General features: G+C 45.2%; 1 protein-coding gene across 2 annotated transcripts in view; it reads right to left on the bottom strand.

Moving 5' to 3' along the window:
* The window catches only part of LOC106613164 (ephexin-1), a 30135-nt gene extending 14876 nt beyond the window's left edge, over positions 1–15259 (bottom strand). The window contains exons 1-7 of one of the 2 annotated variants that reach the window (XR_006771218.1): positions 14778–15259; positions 8385–8499; positions 7603–7971; positions 6801–6886; positions 5340–5575; positions 4738–4898; positions 4365–4517 (exon numbers count right to left, since the gene is read on the bottom strand). Coding sequence is in view for 1 of the 2 variants with exons in the window: in XM_045724737.1 (XP_045580693.1) it covers positions 4365–4517; positions 4738–4898; positions 5340–5575; positions 6801–6886; positions 7603–7971; positions 8385–8499; positions 14778–14979 (1322 nt within the window). In the remaining variant the exon portion in view is untranslated. The remainder of the gene's footprint in view (positions 1–4364; positions 4518–4737; positions 4899–5339; positions 5576–6800; positions 6887–7602; positions 7972–8384; positions 8500–14777) is intronic. The other variant, XM_045724737.1, reaches the window with a different exon arrangement.
* Positions 15260–15979: the final 720 nt, after the last annotated feature.

The following is a 15979-nucleotide window of genomic DNA, read 5'->3' as shown; positions in this document are numbered from 1 at the left end:
AAACCACCACAAAGACAGCCAACTCAAAACACAGGCATGTTCAAACCAGCACAAAGACAGTCAACACAAAACACAGACATGTTTAAACCACCACAAAGACAGCCAACTCAAAACACAGGCATGTTCGAACCACCACAAAGACAGCCAACTCAAAACACAGGCTGTTCAAGCCACCACAGACTGAATCAATGAGGTTGTCTGACCACAGACGGCCTACGCAGAGAGTAGACAAGCTTCACAGAACTGCTAGATGTTGCAGCAGACTACTATTACTAATGCTTTATGATATTAGCGGAACTTTTACTCAGAGCAACAAATCACCACACTGACGTCATCCAGGCAGGTCCAAACACACCGACCACACAGATCCATCCATCAATACTATGTTCCCTGCGAAAAACCACAGCCGCCTGTTAACTATGTCACCTGTCTTGGCAGTACAACCAACTGCCCAGCAGAGGTCTCCCTCTCTAAAGCCTTATCTCTAGCTCAGCAAGCTTAGTTCTTTCCTATAGTGTTTTAGAAGAGTGAGCGGTGTTTTTTGCGATTGTTGCCCTCTCTGTGACTTTGCGATTGTTGCCCTCTCTGTGTGCAGTCTATCAATAATCTGTTTAGGAATGAGAGGCAGCAGTGAAAATCTCTTAAGAATCTCCCAGCCAGCCTTGAGGGGAGAATGCACTCACTGCAGAGCAAAACAGCTGCTCACACTAATGTCACCGATACCTAGGTGACTCACAGCACAGTCAATGACGCTCTGTATGTTGTTAATGGTTGTTAATGCTATGCTGATGATCGCTATTTCACATTATATGGAACATGTCAGTACAGTACATACAGGTAACTGCCAAAATAATGGAAACACTTGAGTAAATGAGGGATACAATGTATATTGAAAGCAGGTGTTTCCACACAGGTGTGGTTGCTGAGTTAACTAAGCAATTAACATCCCATCGTGCCTAGGGTCATGTATAAAAATGCTGGGCAGGCCATTATTTGGGCTACCATGGCTATGCCCCCATAGGATGACAATGCCCCCATCCACAGGCCACGAGTGGTCACTGAATGGTTTGATGAGTATGAAAATAATGCAAACCATGTGTCATGGCCATCTCAGTCACCAGATCTCAAACCCAATTGAACACTAATGGGAGATTCGGGGGTGGCGCCTGAGACAGCGTTTTCCAGCACCATCAACAGAACACCAAATGGTGGAGTTTCTTGTGGAAGAATGGTGTCGCCTCCCTCCTATAGAGTTCCAGACACATGTAGAATCTATGCCAAGGTGCATTGAAGCTGTTCTGTCTCGTGGTGGCCCAATGCGCTATTAAGACACTTATGTTGGTGTTTCCTTTATTTTGGCAGTCACAAGGTGTGAGTAAATGTAATGATGTGATATGGTAGGTGATGGAGTTCCTAAAATCTAGCCCCAATGCCATGGAGTTTCCTACCCTAAATCTCTTGGTACAGACCTACAGCATGTCATATTTTGGTATTGTTTCACAGCTCTAAACTCGTCTGGTGTTTGGTAACTGGCTCAGCTCCCAGTGCGTCTCTACCATCCACGCTATCTGTCCTGTAGGGCTGCCTGCATGGGAACGTCACAGTCGCTCTCTCAGGTATGTGGTGATGGTGGTGAGGGACAGGACAGGCATCTACGTTGACAAACAACCACACCCTGCTGCTGCTACTACGCAACGCAATCAACCTGCCATCATTATCAATACAATCCCTGTTCTATTCTCTCATTGAAAACACTAATACACACACACACACTCACAATCAGCCTGCCATCATTATCAATACAATCCCTGTTCTATTCCCTCATTAAAAACACTTATACACACACACACTCACAATCAGCCTGCCATCATTATCAATACAAACCCTGTTCTGTTCTCTCATTAAAAACACTAATACCGGCTGACACACACATATATATATATATGCACAGAGACAAATCCACCCAGACACAAGCAGGGACACATACTGTACGTTACAGAGATATACATATACACATATACATATACATATGCCACCCAACAACCTGCACACTTGACCCTATCCCCTCCTCTCTTCTCCAGACCATTTCCGGAGACCTTCTCCCCTACCTCACCTCGCTCATCAACTCATCCTTGACCGCTGGCTACGTCCCTTCCGTCTTCAAGAGAGCGAGAGTTGCACCCCTTCTGAAAAAACCTACACTCGATCCCTCCGATGTCAACAACTACAGACCAGTATCCCTTCTTTCTTTTCTCTCCAAAACTCTTGAACGTGCCGTCCTTGGCCAGCTCTCCTGCTATCTCTCTCAGAATGACCTTCTTGATCCTAATCAGTCAGGTTTCAAGACTGGGCATTCAACTGAGACTGCTCTTCTCTGTGTCACGGAGGCTCTCCGCACTGCTAAAGCTAACTCTCTCTCCTCTGCTCTCATCCTTCTAGACCTATCTGCTGCCTTTGATACTGTGAACCATCAGATCCTCCTCTCCACCCTCTCCGAGTTGGGCATCTCCGGCGCGGCCCACGCTTGGATTGCGTCCTACCTGACAGGTCGCTCCTACCAGGTGGCGTGGCGAGAATCTGTCTCCGCACCATGCGCTCTCACCACTGGTGTCCCCCAGGGCTCTGTTCTAGGCCCTCTCCTATTCTCGCTATACACCAAGTCACTTGGCTCTGTCATATCCTCATATGGTCTCTCCTATCATTGCTATGCAGACGACACACAATTAATCTTCTCCTTTCCCCCTTCTGATAACCAGGCGGCGAATCGCATCTCTGCATGTCTGTCAGACATATCAGTGTGGATGACGGATCACCACCTCAAGCTGAACCTCGGCAAGACGGAGCTGCTCTTCCTCCCGGGGAAGGACTGCCCGTTCCATGATCTCGCCATCACGGTTGACAACTCCCTTGTGTCCTCCTCCCAGAGTGCTAAGAACCTTGGCGTGATCCTGGACAACACCCTGTCGTTCTCCACTAACATCAAGGCGGTGACCCGATCCTGTAGGTTCATGCTCTACAACATTCGCAGAGTACGACCCTGCCTCACACAGGAAGCGGCGCAGGTCCTAATCCAGGCACTTGTCATCTCCCGTCTAGATTACTGCAACTCGCTGTTGGCTGGGCTCCCTGCCTGTGCCATTAAACCCCTACAACTCATCCAGAACGCCGCAGCCCGTCTGGTGTTCAACCTTCCCAAGTTCTCTCACGTCACCCCGCTCCTCCGCTCTCTCCACTGGCTTCCAGTTGAAGCTCGCATCCGCTACAAGACCATGGTGATTGCCTACGGAGCTGTGAAGGGAACGGCACCTCCATACCTTCAGGCTCTGATCAGGCCCTACACCCAAACAAGGGCACTGCGTTCATCCACCTCTGGCCTGCTGGCCCCCCTACCTCTGAGGAAGCACAGTTTCCGCTCAGCCCAGTCAAAACTGTTCGCTGCTCTGGCACCCCAATGGTGGAACAAGCTCCCTCACGACGCCAGGACAGCGGAGTCAATCACCACCTTCCGGAGACACCTGAAACCCCACCTCTTTATGGAATACCTAGGATAGGATAAAGTAATCCTTCTAACCCCCCCCTTAAAAGATTTAGATGCACTATTGTAAAGTGGTTGTTCCACTGGATATCATAAGGTGAATGCACCAATTTGTAAGTCGCTCTGGATAAGAGCGTCTGCTAAATGATTTAAATGTAAATATACACACATACATACATACATACATACATACATACATACATACATACATACATACATACATACATACATACATACATACATACATACATACACATACATATATATATATACACATACACATATAGAGGGGAAATGTGTGCTTCACCCAGATCAGGACAGGTGAACAGAATGTTATTCAATGCAGAGGTGTTCTGTTGTTATCATAGCCACAGCTCAAGGTTCTTTCTGTTCAGTTAATATGATAGACAGCCACTTCCCGTTGTGCTGAAAGTCATGTGTTATTCTGTCAGGTATGCTGTCATACAACTCACAGACCTTCATCTTATTCAGTCAGTACACACAGTACATAGGCCAACTGTGCATAAATCACATAGATGGTCTTACTCAGTTAAAGCATGATTTGAACTGTCAATTCTAAATTGATAATGATCTGTGATGGGCAACAGTTTGGCACAGCTACAATACCAACCACAACACCATCCCTATTGGACTACTGCACAGAGATGTTAACCCACATATCCTGTTACTGTAGACATTAGTTGGATGGGTACCCACAGAGAGGTTAACCCACATATCATGTTACTGAAGACATTAGTTGAAGGGGTACCCACAGAGAGGTTAACCCACATATCATGTTACTGAAGACATTAGTTGGAGGGGTACCCACAGAATGCGTCGGTAGTTCTTCTCCTGATACACCTGGTTGATGACGTAGGTGATAAAGACGTGGAAGTGATGGACTGCGTGGTGGTGGACGATGTCACACACCTCTGAGATCTGGAGGGACTGTTCGATGCGGTTCTCCAGGTCCATCAGGAACCTAAGGAAGGATGTATAGTATGACATCATCAGCAGGGGACAGTTGAATAAAGGTCACCATACAAGTATTACATTACAGTATGATCTGGAATGAAAGATGAATAAGGACTTGTTTACCTTTTACTTTCAGAAAGCTTAACACAGCAGTTTAGAGGGATCAGTAATCACACGTTGCAGAGAGGATGGGGGGCTTATTAGTCACACACACAGGCTTCTCTTACCTCTCACTGGCCTTCATCACCTCCTCAATGTTGGAGAACAGGAAGTGCATGTCTGATTGGCTGAGTGTGTTGACCAGCACAGGGTTCTTCAGGAAGTGGGTCTCCAGCACCTCCAGACTCTTGTAGTAGGATGCCTCTGAGGTCACCAGCTCAAACATGGCCTTGAGAACAGAGCAAGGACACAGGTCCTGTAAGAGTCTCTCTCTCTCTCTCTCTCTCTCTCTCTGTTGTGGAATGTCTTCCGTTGTAAGGGAGTGGTGCCACAGCTACGGTCCATGGTCAGGACTTATTGTCCCACAGCTAACTTCCTGCAGTATGGTAATTATAGATACCAAGGCTTTTGGCATGGACAAGGTATTTTTTGATCTTTCTCCCTCTCTCTCTCTCCCCCTCTTTCCATCTCCCTCTCACCATATCTCTCTCCCCCTCTTTCCATCTCCCTCTCACCATATCTCTCCCCCCCTCTTTCCATCTCTCTCTCTCTCTCTCTCTCTCTCTCTCTCTCTCTCTCTCTCTCTCTCTCTCTCTCTCTCTCTCTCTCTCTCTCTCTCTCTCTCTCTCTCTCTCTCTCTCTCTCTCTCTCTCTCTCTCTGACCCCTCACCTCTTGTATGATGACCTCTTTCTGCGGTAGCTGGGTAAGCAGGCCGCTCTGCTGCACGACCTCCAGGTTCTGCCACAGGCTCAGAGAGCGAGAGTTGTTCCTCAGCTGCAGCTGCAGGGCCGGTGGGGACGTCACCCCTAACCCCGCGCTGACCCCCGAGGTCAACCCATCCTGCTGCCGTCGATGCTCGATTTCCTGCTGCTTGGATGTGTCCCGGTACTCCTGGTACAGGAAGGCTGAAGGGACAAAAAGGGACGAAATAGAAATGAAAAAGGACAGAAGCAAGACAACATGAGTCATGTTTGGTTTGATAGCAATAAAATATTATTAGGGTTATTTAGCAGAACTTTAGTCCGAAGCCACATGACACAGTATATGTGGCCCATGGGGGAATCAAACTTATAACTCACTACCACTCTTTGTTATCTTTACACTGACCCCGTGACCCAGAACTAAAACATTCCCTTCATATTTGTGACATCGTGGAGTTGTAACTACATTAGTTATTGTGTAGAGTCAATTTGGAAAGAATGGATCTCATCTCATTTGAAATAATGGATCTCATTTGCTTCACATTTCTCTATCAGTCCTCTCCTTTCTTTCTCTTTTCCTCTCTCTCAGCCAGTTTCAGGTGAAGAGGGCTGGATACTTGCACATTGATAAGCAGGGTGGTTAGTTGCGGAGGAGAACATTAGCACTGTGTGTGTGTGCATGTGTATGTTCTGTCCTCTCACACTACATAGACATTAAGGTCATGTTGAACAACAGGAAACGGTTGCATAAGCCCCCTCAGTCAAATTCAAATGCTCACCTACTGTAGGTGGGCGTCTGGTATTGACACTTACATAAGAGAGGGAGAGAGAAAAGAAAGAGGGATATAAAAGACAGGGAGAGCGAGAGATGGAGAGAGAGGGTAAGAGAGGGTGAGATTGAGAGAGGAGAAAGAGGGAGGCATGCTTGAACCAACATGTTGACAAAAAGCACTTTCTGCTGAGTTATTCCAATAATGCATCCATTCAAAGGACATCCATTTATTTACATCCACAGATTAGATGTGACACTGCTCTGAACATCCCTATCTGAACTCATCTATACCCATTACTGTAAGTACAGAGAACAGAAGCCCGCCACACACTAAACACAGCCTTCAACCTTGACGGATGCACAGTGAAGTTTTAAGTGATAGATGGATGCAACTTCAGGCAAATCTTGTTCTTTTTAAGGCAATATTATGGGATATGTTGTTGTTAACAGCAGTGTGTGTGTGTGTGTGTGTGTGTGTGTGTGCGCGCGCCTGCATATGTTTGTGTGCACCACCTGTGCGTGTGTAGGTGGTGGAACAGAGAAGATCATTATGTCAGTGCAGCAGCAGCAGCTCTGGAGACTGTAGTGTGGGTGGAATATATATGTTACCTCCACCTTGCGTGGAATTGACAGTTCTACTGGCTACATTTCTCTCACCAACGTTCTTGACAATGTTGAGACTGTAGCAGATGGGTTCTACTTTCAATGGTGTTGAGCTCGCTCTTTCCCTGTTGCTCACCAACCTGAGTAGAGAGAATGAGAGAAAGAAAGATAGAAAAATGAAGATGGGAGATGAGCAAGGCGATGCCTTGACGTCAACGACAAACCACTTTTCATCCTATAATTTACAACAATTCAAGGACACTCATTGGATCATCCGGAGGTCTATAAGAGTCAGATTGAGAGCACTTCATTTCACATTGTCAAATATCATCTGTTCATTTTGTGTGGGCTGACTAACACCGCATTAGAAATGTTAGATATTCACATCTCAACAGACTACCAAGACATTCTGGTTCTCTCCATTCCTTATATTATGAGAGATTCCATCCTCAAGATCATTAATATGTGTTTTAAAAGACACGTTCTCATAAAATAAGACATATATTCATGCCCCAATATTTTAACCAGGGACTCCTTTTTTCTACCAAGATGGGTTTGATAGAAGGTGCAGAAATGCTGCAACTCCCACTTCCTCTCATTCTACAGACACACTTGTTGAAATGCGGTAAGAAAAATCTCCAGCCTGTCTAGCTCACTACGTACTGTTAGTATTTCACTGAGCACCTCTTCAATAAGCTCACCCTCTTCAGCATATTATTACACAGAAATACATGACCTGCAACATACTGCACTTTCAATAATCAATTACCAATTAGCACATAATTACAACTTATTAACTATTGCGGAGCCCAACAGTTCCTCTCTCCCCGACCCCACCCCACACACATCTTTTTACCTGAGTTTGACGCCCTCTTCATTGACTTCCTCCTCCGCTGGTTGCGGTGACTGTGTGTCCCCTCTGGGCTCCCGTACGGAGCAGGCGGTTGCAGTGCGTTCTGAGAGGCTCTCCATGTCTTCGGTGTGTGTGTGCATGCCGTGCGTCCGGTACAACCGAGCGCTAGAAACGGAGGAGGAGGAAGTGGAGCCCCCTCCACACTGACCGCGAGCTGGAGAAGCATCTGCACCCTTCCTCCCTCCTCCTCCTCCTCCTCTCCTAGTCCAAAGAGGGGAAGAGGCCCCGCTTGTAAGTGTGTGTGGGCTCCTGAGCTCCCCGTTGCTTGGCAACACAGGTCCGGAATGGAGTGGACGTGGAGAGGTTGGCGTACTACATACAAGAGATGCACAGTAATAAGCAGCTGCAATAACAATAAGCAAGAGTGATATCTCTACTTGAAGATGAGGAGGCAAATATAACTCTAACTGTACAAGAGTAACGGAATAGTATGAAAATGTATGCACTCAATACTGTAAGTTGCTCTAGATAAGAGCGTCTGCTAAATGACTAACGTAAATATAACTGTAGCGCATTCAGAAAACCGATATTCCTTTACTCAATATATGCAACAAAGAACAGTGTCCTGTATTGCCTTGCTCTAGGCTCATATGTCACTCAATGGAAAGGCAGCTCATAAAAGACAATGATATACTTGTTGCTCCTCAGTTTGAGTGTGTGTCTGCGTGCGAGTGTCTGTGTGTGTGTGTTTGAATCAGTCTGGGCTGGGTTACAGCGAGGCTCACCGTCGTGCCCGGGGAGATAGCGGAGGTTTCTGGAGATCAGGGACACAGAGGGAGCTGCTGCCTGACCTGCTGCCTGGGCTGGGCTCTGGACCAGGCCTCAGAGAGACTGCAGGGCCTGGAAGAGGGAGAGAGAGAGAGAAGAAGAGAGAGTGAGAGAGAGAAAGAAAGGGGAAGAGAGGGTGAGAGAGAGAGAGAGAGAGAGAGAGAGAGAGAGAAGGGAGGGAGGGAGATGATAAGTAAGGGTTTAAGGGAAAGGGATGAGTGGGCAAAGAGGGAACAGTGAGTTAAGGACAAGGAAATTGAAGTACTTTAGCTCTATTGTCCTATATATAACACACACACACACACACACACACACACACACACACACAGACACTGACTCTTGAGTACAGGGATGATTGGCAGGTAGTCATGACTTTGAAACCCACTTTAGACAGAAGAATGTGTTGCTAGGGGAGTCTCCTGAGTTGGATTGAGAGAGAGTGTGTTTTCAGCAGATTACTGTACCCCGGGACACGTGAATAACTGGGTTTTCCTCCCAGTGCTAAACTAGTCTACTTAGGAATTGTTTTTCAATGGCACTGTTTGCCTAGCAGCTCCATTCTGGTTCTGTATAAGCTGCTGCACCACTGACTAACACCGCCCAGACCTGCAAGCACTTGATTTTCCTCTGGCAAACTGGCACTAAGTGGGCGAGTTAAGAGACTGATTATCTCATGAGAACACTCGCACAGTGACGTTTGAATTAGTCAGTTATAAGCTCTTGATAAACAGCTGTGCGAATCCTCTACCCTTACCCTGACCTTAACCATAATCTTAACCCTTACCGTAACCATTTTAAATTTCAACTTCAATGGGGTAGGGATGTCCCAAAGATATGACCGATGGATATAGCTAGCCTTAAAACTCAGGTAAATCCCCCTCTGCTTTTCTGAGATTACCACCTGCTTATTCGGGGGCAAGTGCTTCCATATGCTCGAGGTTATTGTTGTAACAGAAGATCTATGCACCCACCCATTAAGTCAGGAATGATATGCTTCAGTTCAGTGGAGTTGCAAAGTGCCACCCTTTTCTGCTGATCTAAGGCTACATAGGCCATAGTCACATGATGTTCTATATATACAATATAATAGAATCCTTTGAGATAATCTATCCCTGTTCAGGTATTTGTAGCAGGATTCCAGTGAAAAATTTAAAATTCTTTCAAAACAGACTTTGTACTTAAAGACTGCTGGGGGTATTATGCATTACATTGGCCATTAGTCTTCTAATTAGTCATTATGCAATAGCCTACCAGCTTGGACAAAATAAGGCCATTCAATACTATGGGCACACACCTACCACACACTCTGAACACCTGTTGTACGTATTACACCCACAGAACAAACAGCAGGTTCAGTTTACATTCATACTCCTCAGTAGCTATGGAACAGCCAATCCAGTCCCACACACCTCAGTAACTATGGAACAGCCAATCCAGTCCCATACACCTCAGTAGCTATGGAACAGCCAATCCAGTCCCACACACCTCAGTAACTATGGAACAGCCAATCCAGTCCCATACACCTCAGTAGCTATGGAACAGCCAATCCAGTCCCACACACCTCAGTAGCTATGGAACAGCCAATCCAGTCCCACACACCTCAGTAGCTATGGAACAGCCAATCCAGTCCCACACACCCCAGTAGCTATGGAACAGCCAATCCAGTCCCATACAGCTCAGTAACTATGGAACAGCCAATCCAGTCCCATACACCTCAGTAGCTATGGAACAGCTAGTCCAGTCCCATACAGCTCAGTAACTATGGAACAGCTAGTCCAGTCCCACACACCTCAGTAGCTATGGAACAGCCAATCCAGTCCCACACACCTCAGTAGCTGTTACGGATACAGGTATCCTGTGTATGTATCCGGTGTGTGTTTCTTGTCTCTCCTTCTCCCCTCACAGGTGACAATCATCACTCCCCAATCAGTCATCAATCAGTCCCCAATCAGAAGACACCTGTTCCTTTTCCCTCAACCTATCACAGCCCCTTTCCCTTGGTTTAAAAACCCAGTCAGTTGTTTTCTCCCCAGATCAATCTTTGTGTTCATGCTCTCAATCTCGCTGTGTTCAAGCTCTCGCTCTGTGTTGATCTCTTTTGTTTTGAAACTACATGTCACTTTGTCCATCCCACCTTTGAGTATTGTTTTTGTTAAAGTGTTGACTGTTTGTTTGTTTGGTGAGAAAAGGGGGTACCAAGACAAGTCACCCATGGGCATACATTACCCGTAGGAATACTTTGTCTAAGTACCCTAGTTAGAACTGGGCGGACCACCCTCTGTATTTTTGGTTAGTTAGCTAGCTGTTGTGGAAATAGGCTAGTCTAACTTAGGGGTGTTTTCGATTATTGTTTCTTTGCTTGGGTCCAGCTCAGCCCCTTTTCTCACACCCCTTTACCGTGTGTTTAAAATAAACCTTTTTGAGTTTGACGGTAGATTTCAGTTGTCTGTGGTTTTTGGTTCTCTCTGTTCTTTATCACTATAATAATTTGCATGATTTATGTTACGGGTCTCGTATCCATCCCCCCCCTAGACTGCTGGGCCAAAGGGATTCGTAACAGTAGCTATGGAACAGCCAATCCAGTGCCATACACCTCAGTAGCTATGGAACAGCCAGTCCAGTCCCATACACCTCAGTAGCTATGGAACAGCCAATCCAGTCAGTCCAGTCCCATACACCTCAGTAACTATGGAACAGCTAGTCCAGTCAGTCCAGTCCCATACACCTCAGTAACTATGGAACAGCTAGTCCAGTCAGTCCAGTCCCATACACCTCAGTAACTATGGAACAGCTAGTCCAGTCAGTCCAGTCCCATACACTTCAGTAGCTATGGAACAGCCAATCCAGTCCCATACACCTCAGTAGCTATGGAACAGCCAATCCAGTCCCATACACCTCAGTAACTATGGAACAGCCAATCCAGTCCCATACACCTCAGTAGCTATGGAACAGCCAGTCCAGTCCCATACACCTCAGTAACTATGGAACAGCTAGTCCAGTCAGTCCAGTCCCATACACTTCAGTAGCTATGGAACAGCCAATCCAGTCCCATACACCTCAGTAGCTATGGAACAGCCAATCCAGTCCCATACACCTCAGTAACTATGGAACAGCCAATCCAGTCCCATACACCTCAGTAGCTATGGAACAGCCAGTCCAGTCCCATATACCTCAGTAACTATGGAACAGCCAGTCCAGTCCCATACACCTCAGTAGCTATGGAACAGCCAGTCCAGTCCCATACACCTCAGTAGCTATGGAACAGCCAGTACAGTCCCATACACCTCAGTAGCTATGCAACAGCCAATCCAGTCCCATACACCTCAGTAGCTATGGAACAGCCAGTCCAGTCCCATACACCTCAGTAGCTATGGAACAGCCAACCCAGTCCCATACACCTCATGTAGGTCGTTTACACAAAAATCAACCTATCTTTTTAAACTCATCGACCCATTACTGTACATCATTCCTGTAGATTCAAGATTGTTTTGAGAGAGTATGAGGAATGAAAAAGTTCATCAACAATTGTTGTACTACTCCTTTAAGAAAAAGCAATTGATCAGAGATATGATAAGGTTATCTACCAAACTGAAAGTTGTAACCAAACTGAAAGTTGTAACAACTTTGTTGCAGCAGGTAGCCTAGTGGTTAGAGCGTTGGGCCAGTAACCGCAAAGGTTGCTAGATCAAATCCCTGAGCAGACAAGGTAAAAATCTGTCGTTCTGCCCCTAAACAAGGCAGGTAACCCACTGTTCCTAGGCTGTCATTGTAAATAAGAATTTGTTCTTAACTGACTTGCCTAGTTAAAAAGGTTAAATAAAATTTTAAACCGCTTTTACTAGAGGTTAAATAATGGTTAGACTTTTTCTCAAAGGACTCAAAGAAAATATTGAGGGTTACAGTCTTTGAAGAGCATCTCTTTTCATCCTGTTTTATAATGGTCCCATAAATTTTACAACGTGCTCGTGTTTAACTAGGGCGCCTGACTCTCCGGACCTAACTGGTCATATATAAAGAAATGTCCTTCACACCCTAAAAGCCTATCCCACAGGCTGGGCAAAGTCTACCAGGGACCAGGAAATTGTCCTGGAGAAATGAACTGTCTGTCTATTCTTGGAAGCCTGCACCACGTACAGGTGTCACCTTTATTTGGGGTAAAAAACAAAAAGGGGAATGGCTGAAATAAAAACAGCATGCAATATCTGCCATAGAATGCACTGGTGTAGTCACACAGTTCTTAGTCCATTGGCCTATACATTCATGTATCTGAATACTTTGTTGACAATAGCAATATATTATGGTGTGTAACAACCCACTGAGCACAGACGTCAGTTCGACGTATAGTTTTGATTTTCACTTGGTTGAGTTGTCAACTAATGTGAATTCAACGTGAAATCAACAAAACATTTCACCCTTACGGGTTGCTGACTTTTTGAGAATCCAATCACCATTTCCAAGTTGATTCAACGTCATCACATTGCAATTATGTGGAAACAATGTTGATTCAACCAGTTTTTGCACAGTGGGAAGGGTGTATTTCCGTGACGGCAGCTCTCCTCCTCTCCAGCCTCAGGCTATATGAAGTGATAGGGTGGAGATTAAAAGGTAGTTGGCTAGAAGAACAGGCATCACTCATACAAATTTGTTATAAAAACACATATTATAAAACAATGGAACCAGTTCCTCTGGTTTCATTAGCTTTCATTAGCTCTCAGGACCGGCCGACCGTCAAGCCTGTGTTCACTGTGGAACAATACAAGCGCTGCTGTTCTGCGGTCTATAAAACACCACAGAATAACAACAATGATACCCCAGACTGACTGGCTGGATGATTTTAGGAAAGAGGTCAGGGGTTCCTGTGTCCATCAATGGGATATAAAGAGCAGTGGTGTAACTAAGTAAAAATACTTTGAAGTACTTAAGTCATTTTTTTGTGGTATCTGTACTTTACATTACTATTTATATTTTTGACCATTTGTAATATCTTACTTCACAACAATCCTAAAGAAACAAGGTACTTTTTGCTCCATACATTTTCCCTGACACCCAAAAGTACCCCTTACATTTCAATTGCTTAGCAGGACAGGAACATTTTCCAATTCACAGATTTATCAAGAGAACATCCCTGGTCATCCCTACTGCCTCTGATCTGGCGGACTCATTAAACACAAATGCTTTGTTTATAAATTATGTCTGAGTGTTTGTGCCCCTAGTTATCTGTAAATTAGAAAAACAAGACAATTGTGCTGTCTGGTATGCTTAAAGGAATACTTTGAATTTTGTCAATGAAGCCCTTTATCTACTTCTCCAGAGTCAGATTAACTTGTGGATACCATTTTTATCTCTGCGTGCAGTTTGAAGGAAGTTGCTAACTAGCATTAGCACAATTGCTAACTAGAGCAATGACGAAGTCAATGGTATCTATAGCACAATGACTTGGAAGTCTATGGTAACTGCTAGCATGCTACTGTAGTAGATACCATAGACTTCCAGTCATTGCTCTAACACTAGTTAGCATTGGCTCATGAAAATACCTCTAACTTCCTTCATACTGGATGCAGAGACATAAAATGGTATCCATTAGTTCATCTGACTCTGGGGAAGTAGATACAGGGCTTCATTGCCAAAATCCCAAAGTAACCCTGTAATATAAGGGATTTGAAATGAATTGATACTCAAGTAAATTACTTTTGATACTCAAGTATATTTTAGCAATTACATTTACTTTTGATACTTAAATATATTTAAAACCAAATACTTTCAGACTTTTACTCAAGTAGTATTTTACAGGTTGGCTTTCACTTTTACTTGAGTCATTTTCTATTAAGGTGTCTTTTTACTCAAGTAAGACAATTGGGTCGTTTTTCCACCACTGCTAAAGAGATCCATTTACCAAAGCAGCTCAGTTTTAAACTCCAGATTTAGGGCCTTACATGAAGTTAAATGTAGACAAACTTCAGAACTTTCCTAAAACTGCTGTACACATAGATTATCAGCATTCCATGCTACCTGAATCCCAGGTATTTTCAAACTGAATGCGTTATTGTATTCTCAAACTTAATGACTCTCTACTGTAGCAGACAAAAGACACAGATTTCTTAACCTTTATTTAACTAGGCAAGTCAGTTAAGAACAAATTCTTATTTACAATGACAGCCTAGGAACAGTGGGTTAATTGCCTTGCTCAGGGGCAGAACGACATATTTTTACCTTGTCAGCTCGGGAATTCGATCTAGCAAACTTTTAGTTACTGGCGCAACACTCTAACCTCTAGGCTACCTGCTGCCCCAGGTAGCGTATGCTTGGTGAAATTCAGAGCGGAAGGTAAGACGGGGGTTTTCTATTCTTACTTTCAAGTTGTTCTGACGAGGCCAGCCTCTTCTTCCTCATGGAACGGTAGAAGCGGGAGTTCCTGCGGATGGGGGCGATGACCCTGTCATCCTCCTCTTCCTCCTCGTGGTTGGTGGAGTGCACCGGTGCTGCGGGCTGCTTGTCAGGTGGCTCCTGCGACTTTTGACCCCACTTGCCCCTGAACAGGGCCGTCATCGCCATGGCAATGGGCTCCAGGCTCCGTGGGGTGTGTGTCCCCCTCCTGTTCTCAGATCCGGGATGGTGGGGTAGTTCCTGTCGGGTTTGGCTTCAGGGCAGAGGAGAGCGTAGAATCCATCAAATGTTAGCCAGAATCCAGGAGAAAATCCATTCCTGTCAATCTCAAGTCCCGGCGAGGCAACACAACAACAACACACACACTTCAGGGCTCAGTCTCATATAGGTTAGCGACTGCCCGGCACACTGAGGCCAAAGTAGCTCTCCCTAGTCTCTCTCTCCTCCTCTCCCCTCTCTCTCTACTCCTCCCTCTTCCTCCTCCCCCTGCCTGGGGGGCAGGAGTGTTGTTAGTTACTCAAACAGCCATGGAGCCAATCAGAGTCAGCCCCCTCTCTCTCCCTAAGCTGTAATGATTCTCTCTCTCTCTCTCTCTCTCTCTCACCCTCTGCCTTGCATTCATACTTTTGCAGCAGGGACCCCATTTCTTCTCCCAGAATTTCTGGGGACACCATTTTTTTTTCTCAAGATCCTACCCCACTCCAAATATAATGACACAACCTTAAAATCGTTACATTTCTATTTTTACATCAACAAATATCCTTCAATTAATTACATTTTCATCTCTTATCAAAATGAAAAGAAACCAAAAAATAAATGTATTCAACACATTTCTTTTTCTAATTATCTTTCTCAAAAACATTTATATATTGTCCCATACAACAATCTGTTCTCTTCATTTTTATTTTGCCGACCCCACTGCAGACCCCGACTTTGAATACCACTGCTGTACTGTCTGTATGGGGCCTGCTGAAAGACATTCCAGAGCCCGGCCTGGCCTTACCTGCATGCCAACTTTCTCTGCTCTGCTCTTCTGTGCTCTGAAGAACCAGAAAAGCCACTTACCTGTTCCAGGGAATTCAGCTTCGTGGGGATCACTGATCACTCCTTCAGCACTCCTTTTCTTTATATCCTTCCTCTCAAGATCTTCAGTGTGTTCCCCAGTGTT

Source organism: Salmo salar, chromosome ssa09, assembly GCF_905237065.1.
Source record: "Salmo salar chromosome ssa09, Ssal_v3.1, whole genome shotgun sequence".
In the NCBI taxonomy this organism is placed as follows: domain Eukaryota; kingdom Metazoa; phylum Chordata; class Actinopteri; order Salmoniformes; family Salmonidae; genus Salmo; species Salmo salar.
Note: the sequence above shows the minus strand (reverse complement) of the source record. Positions and strands in the feature narration are given on the sequence as shown.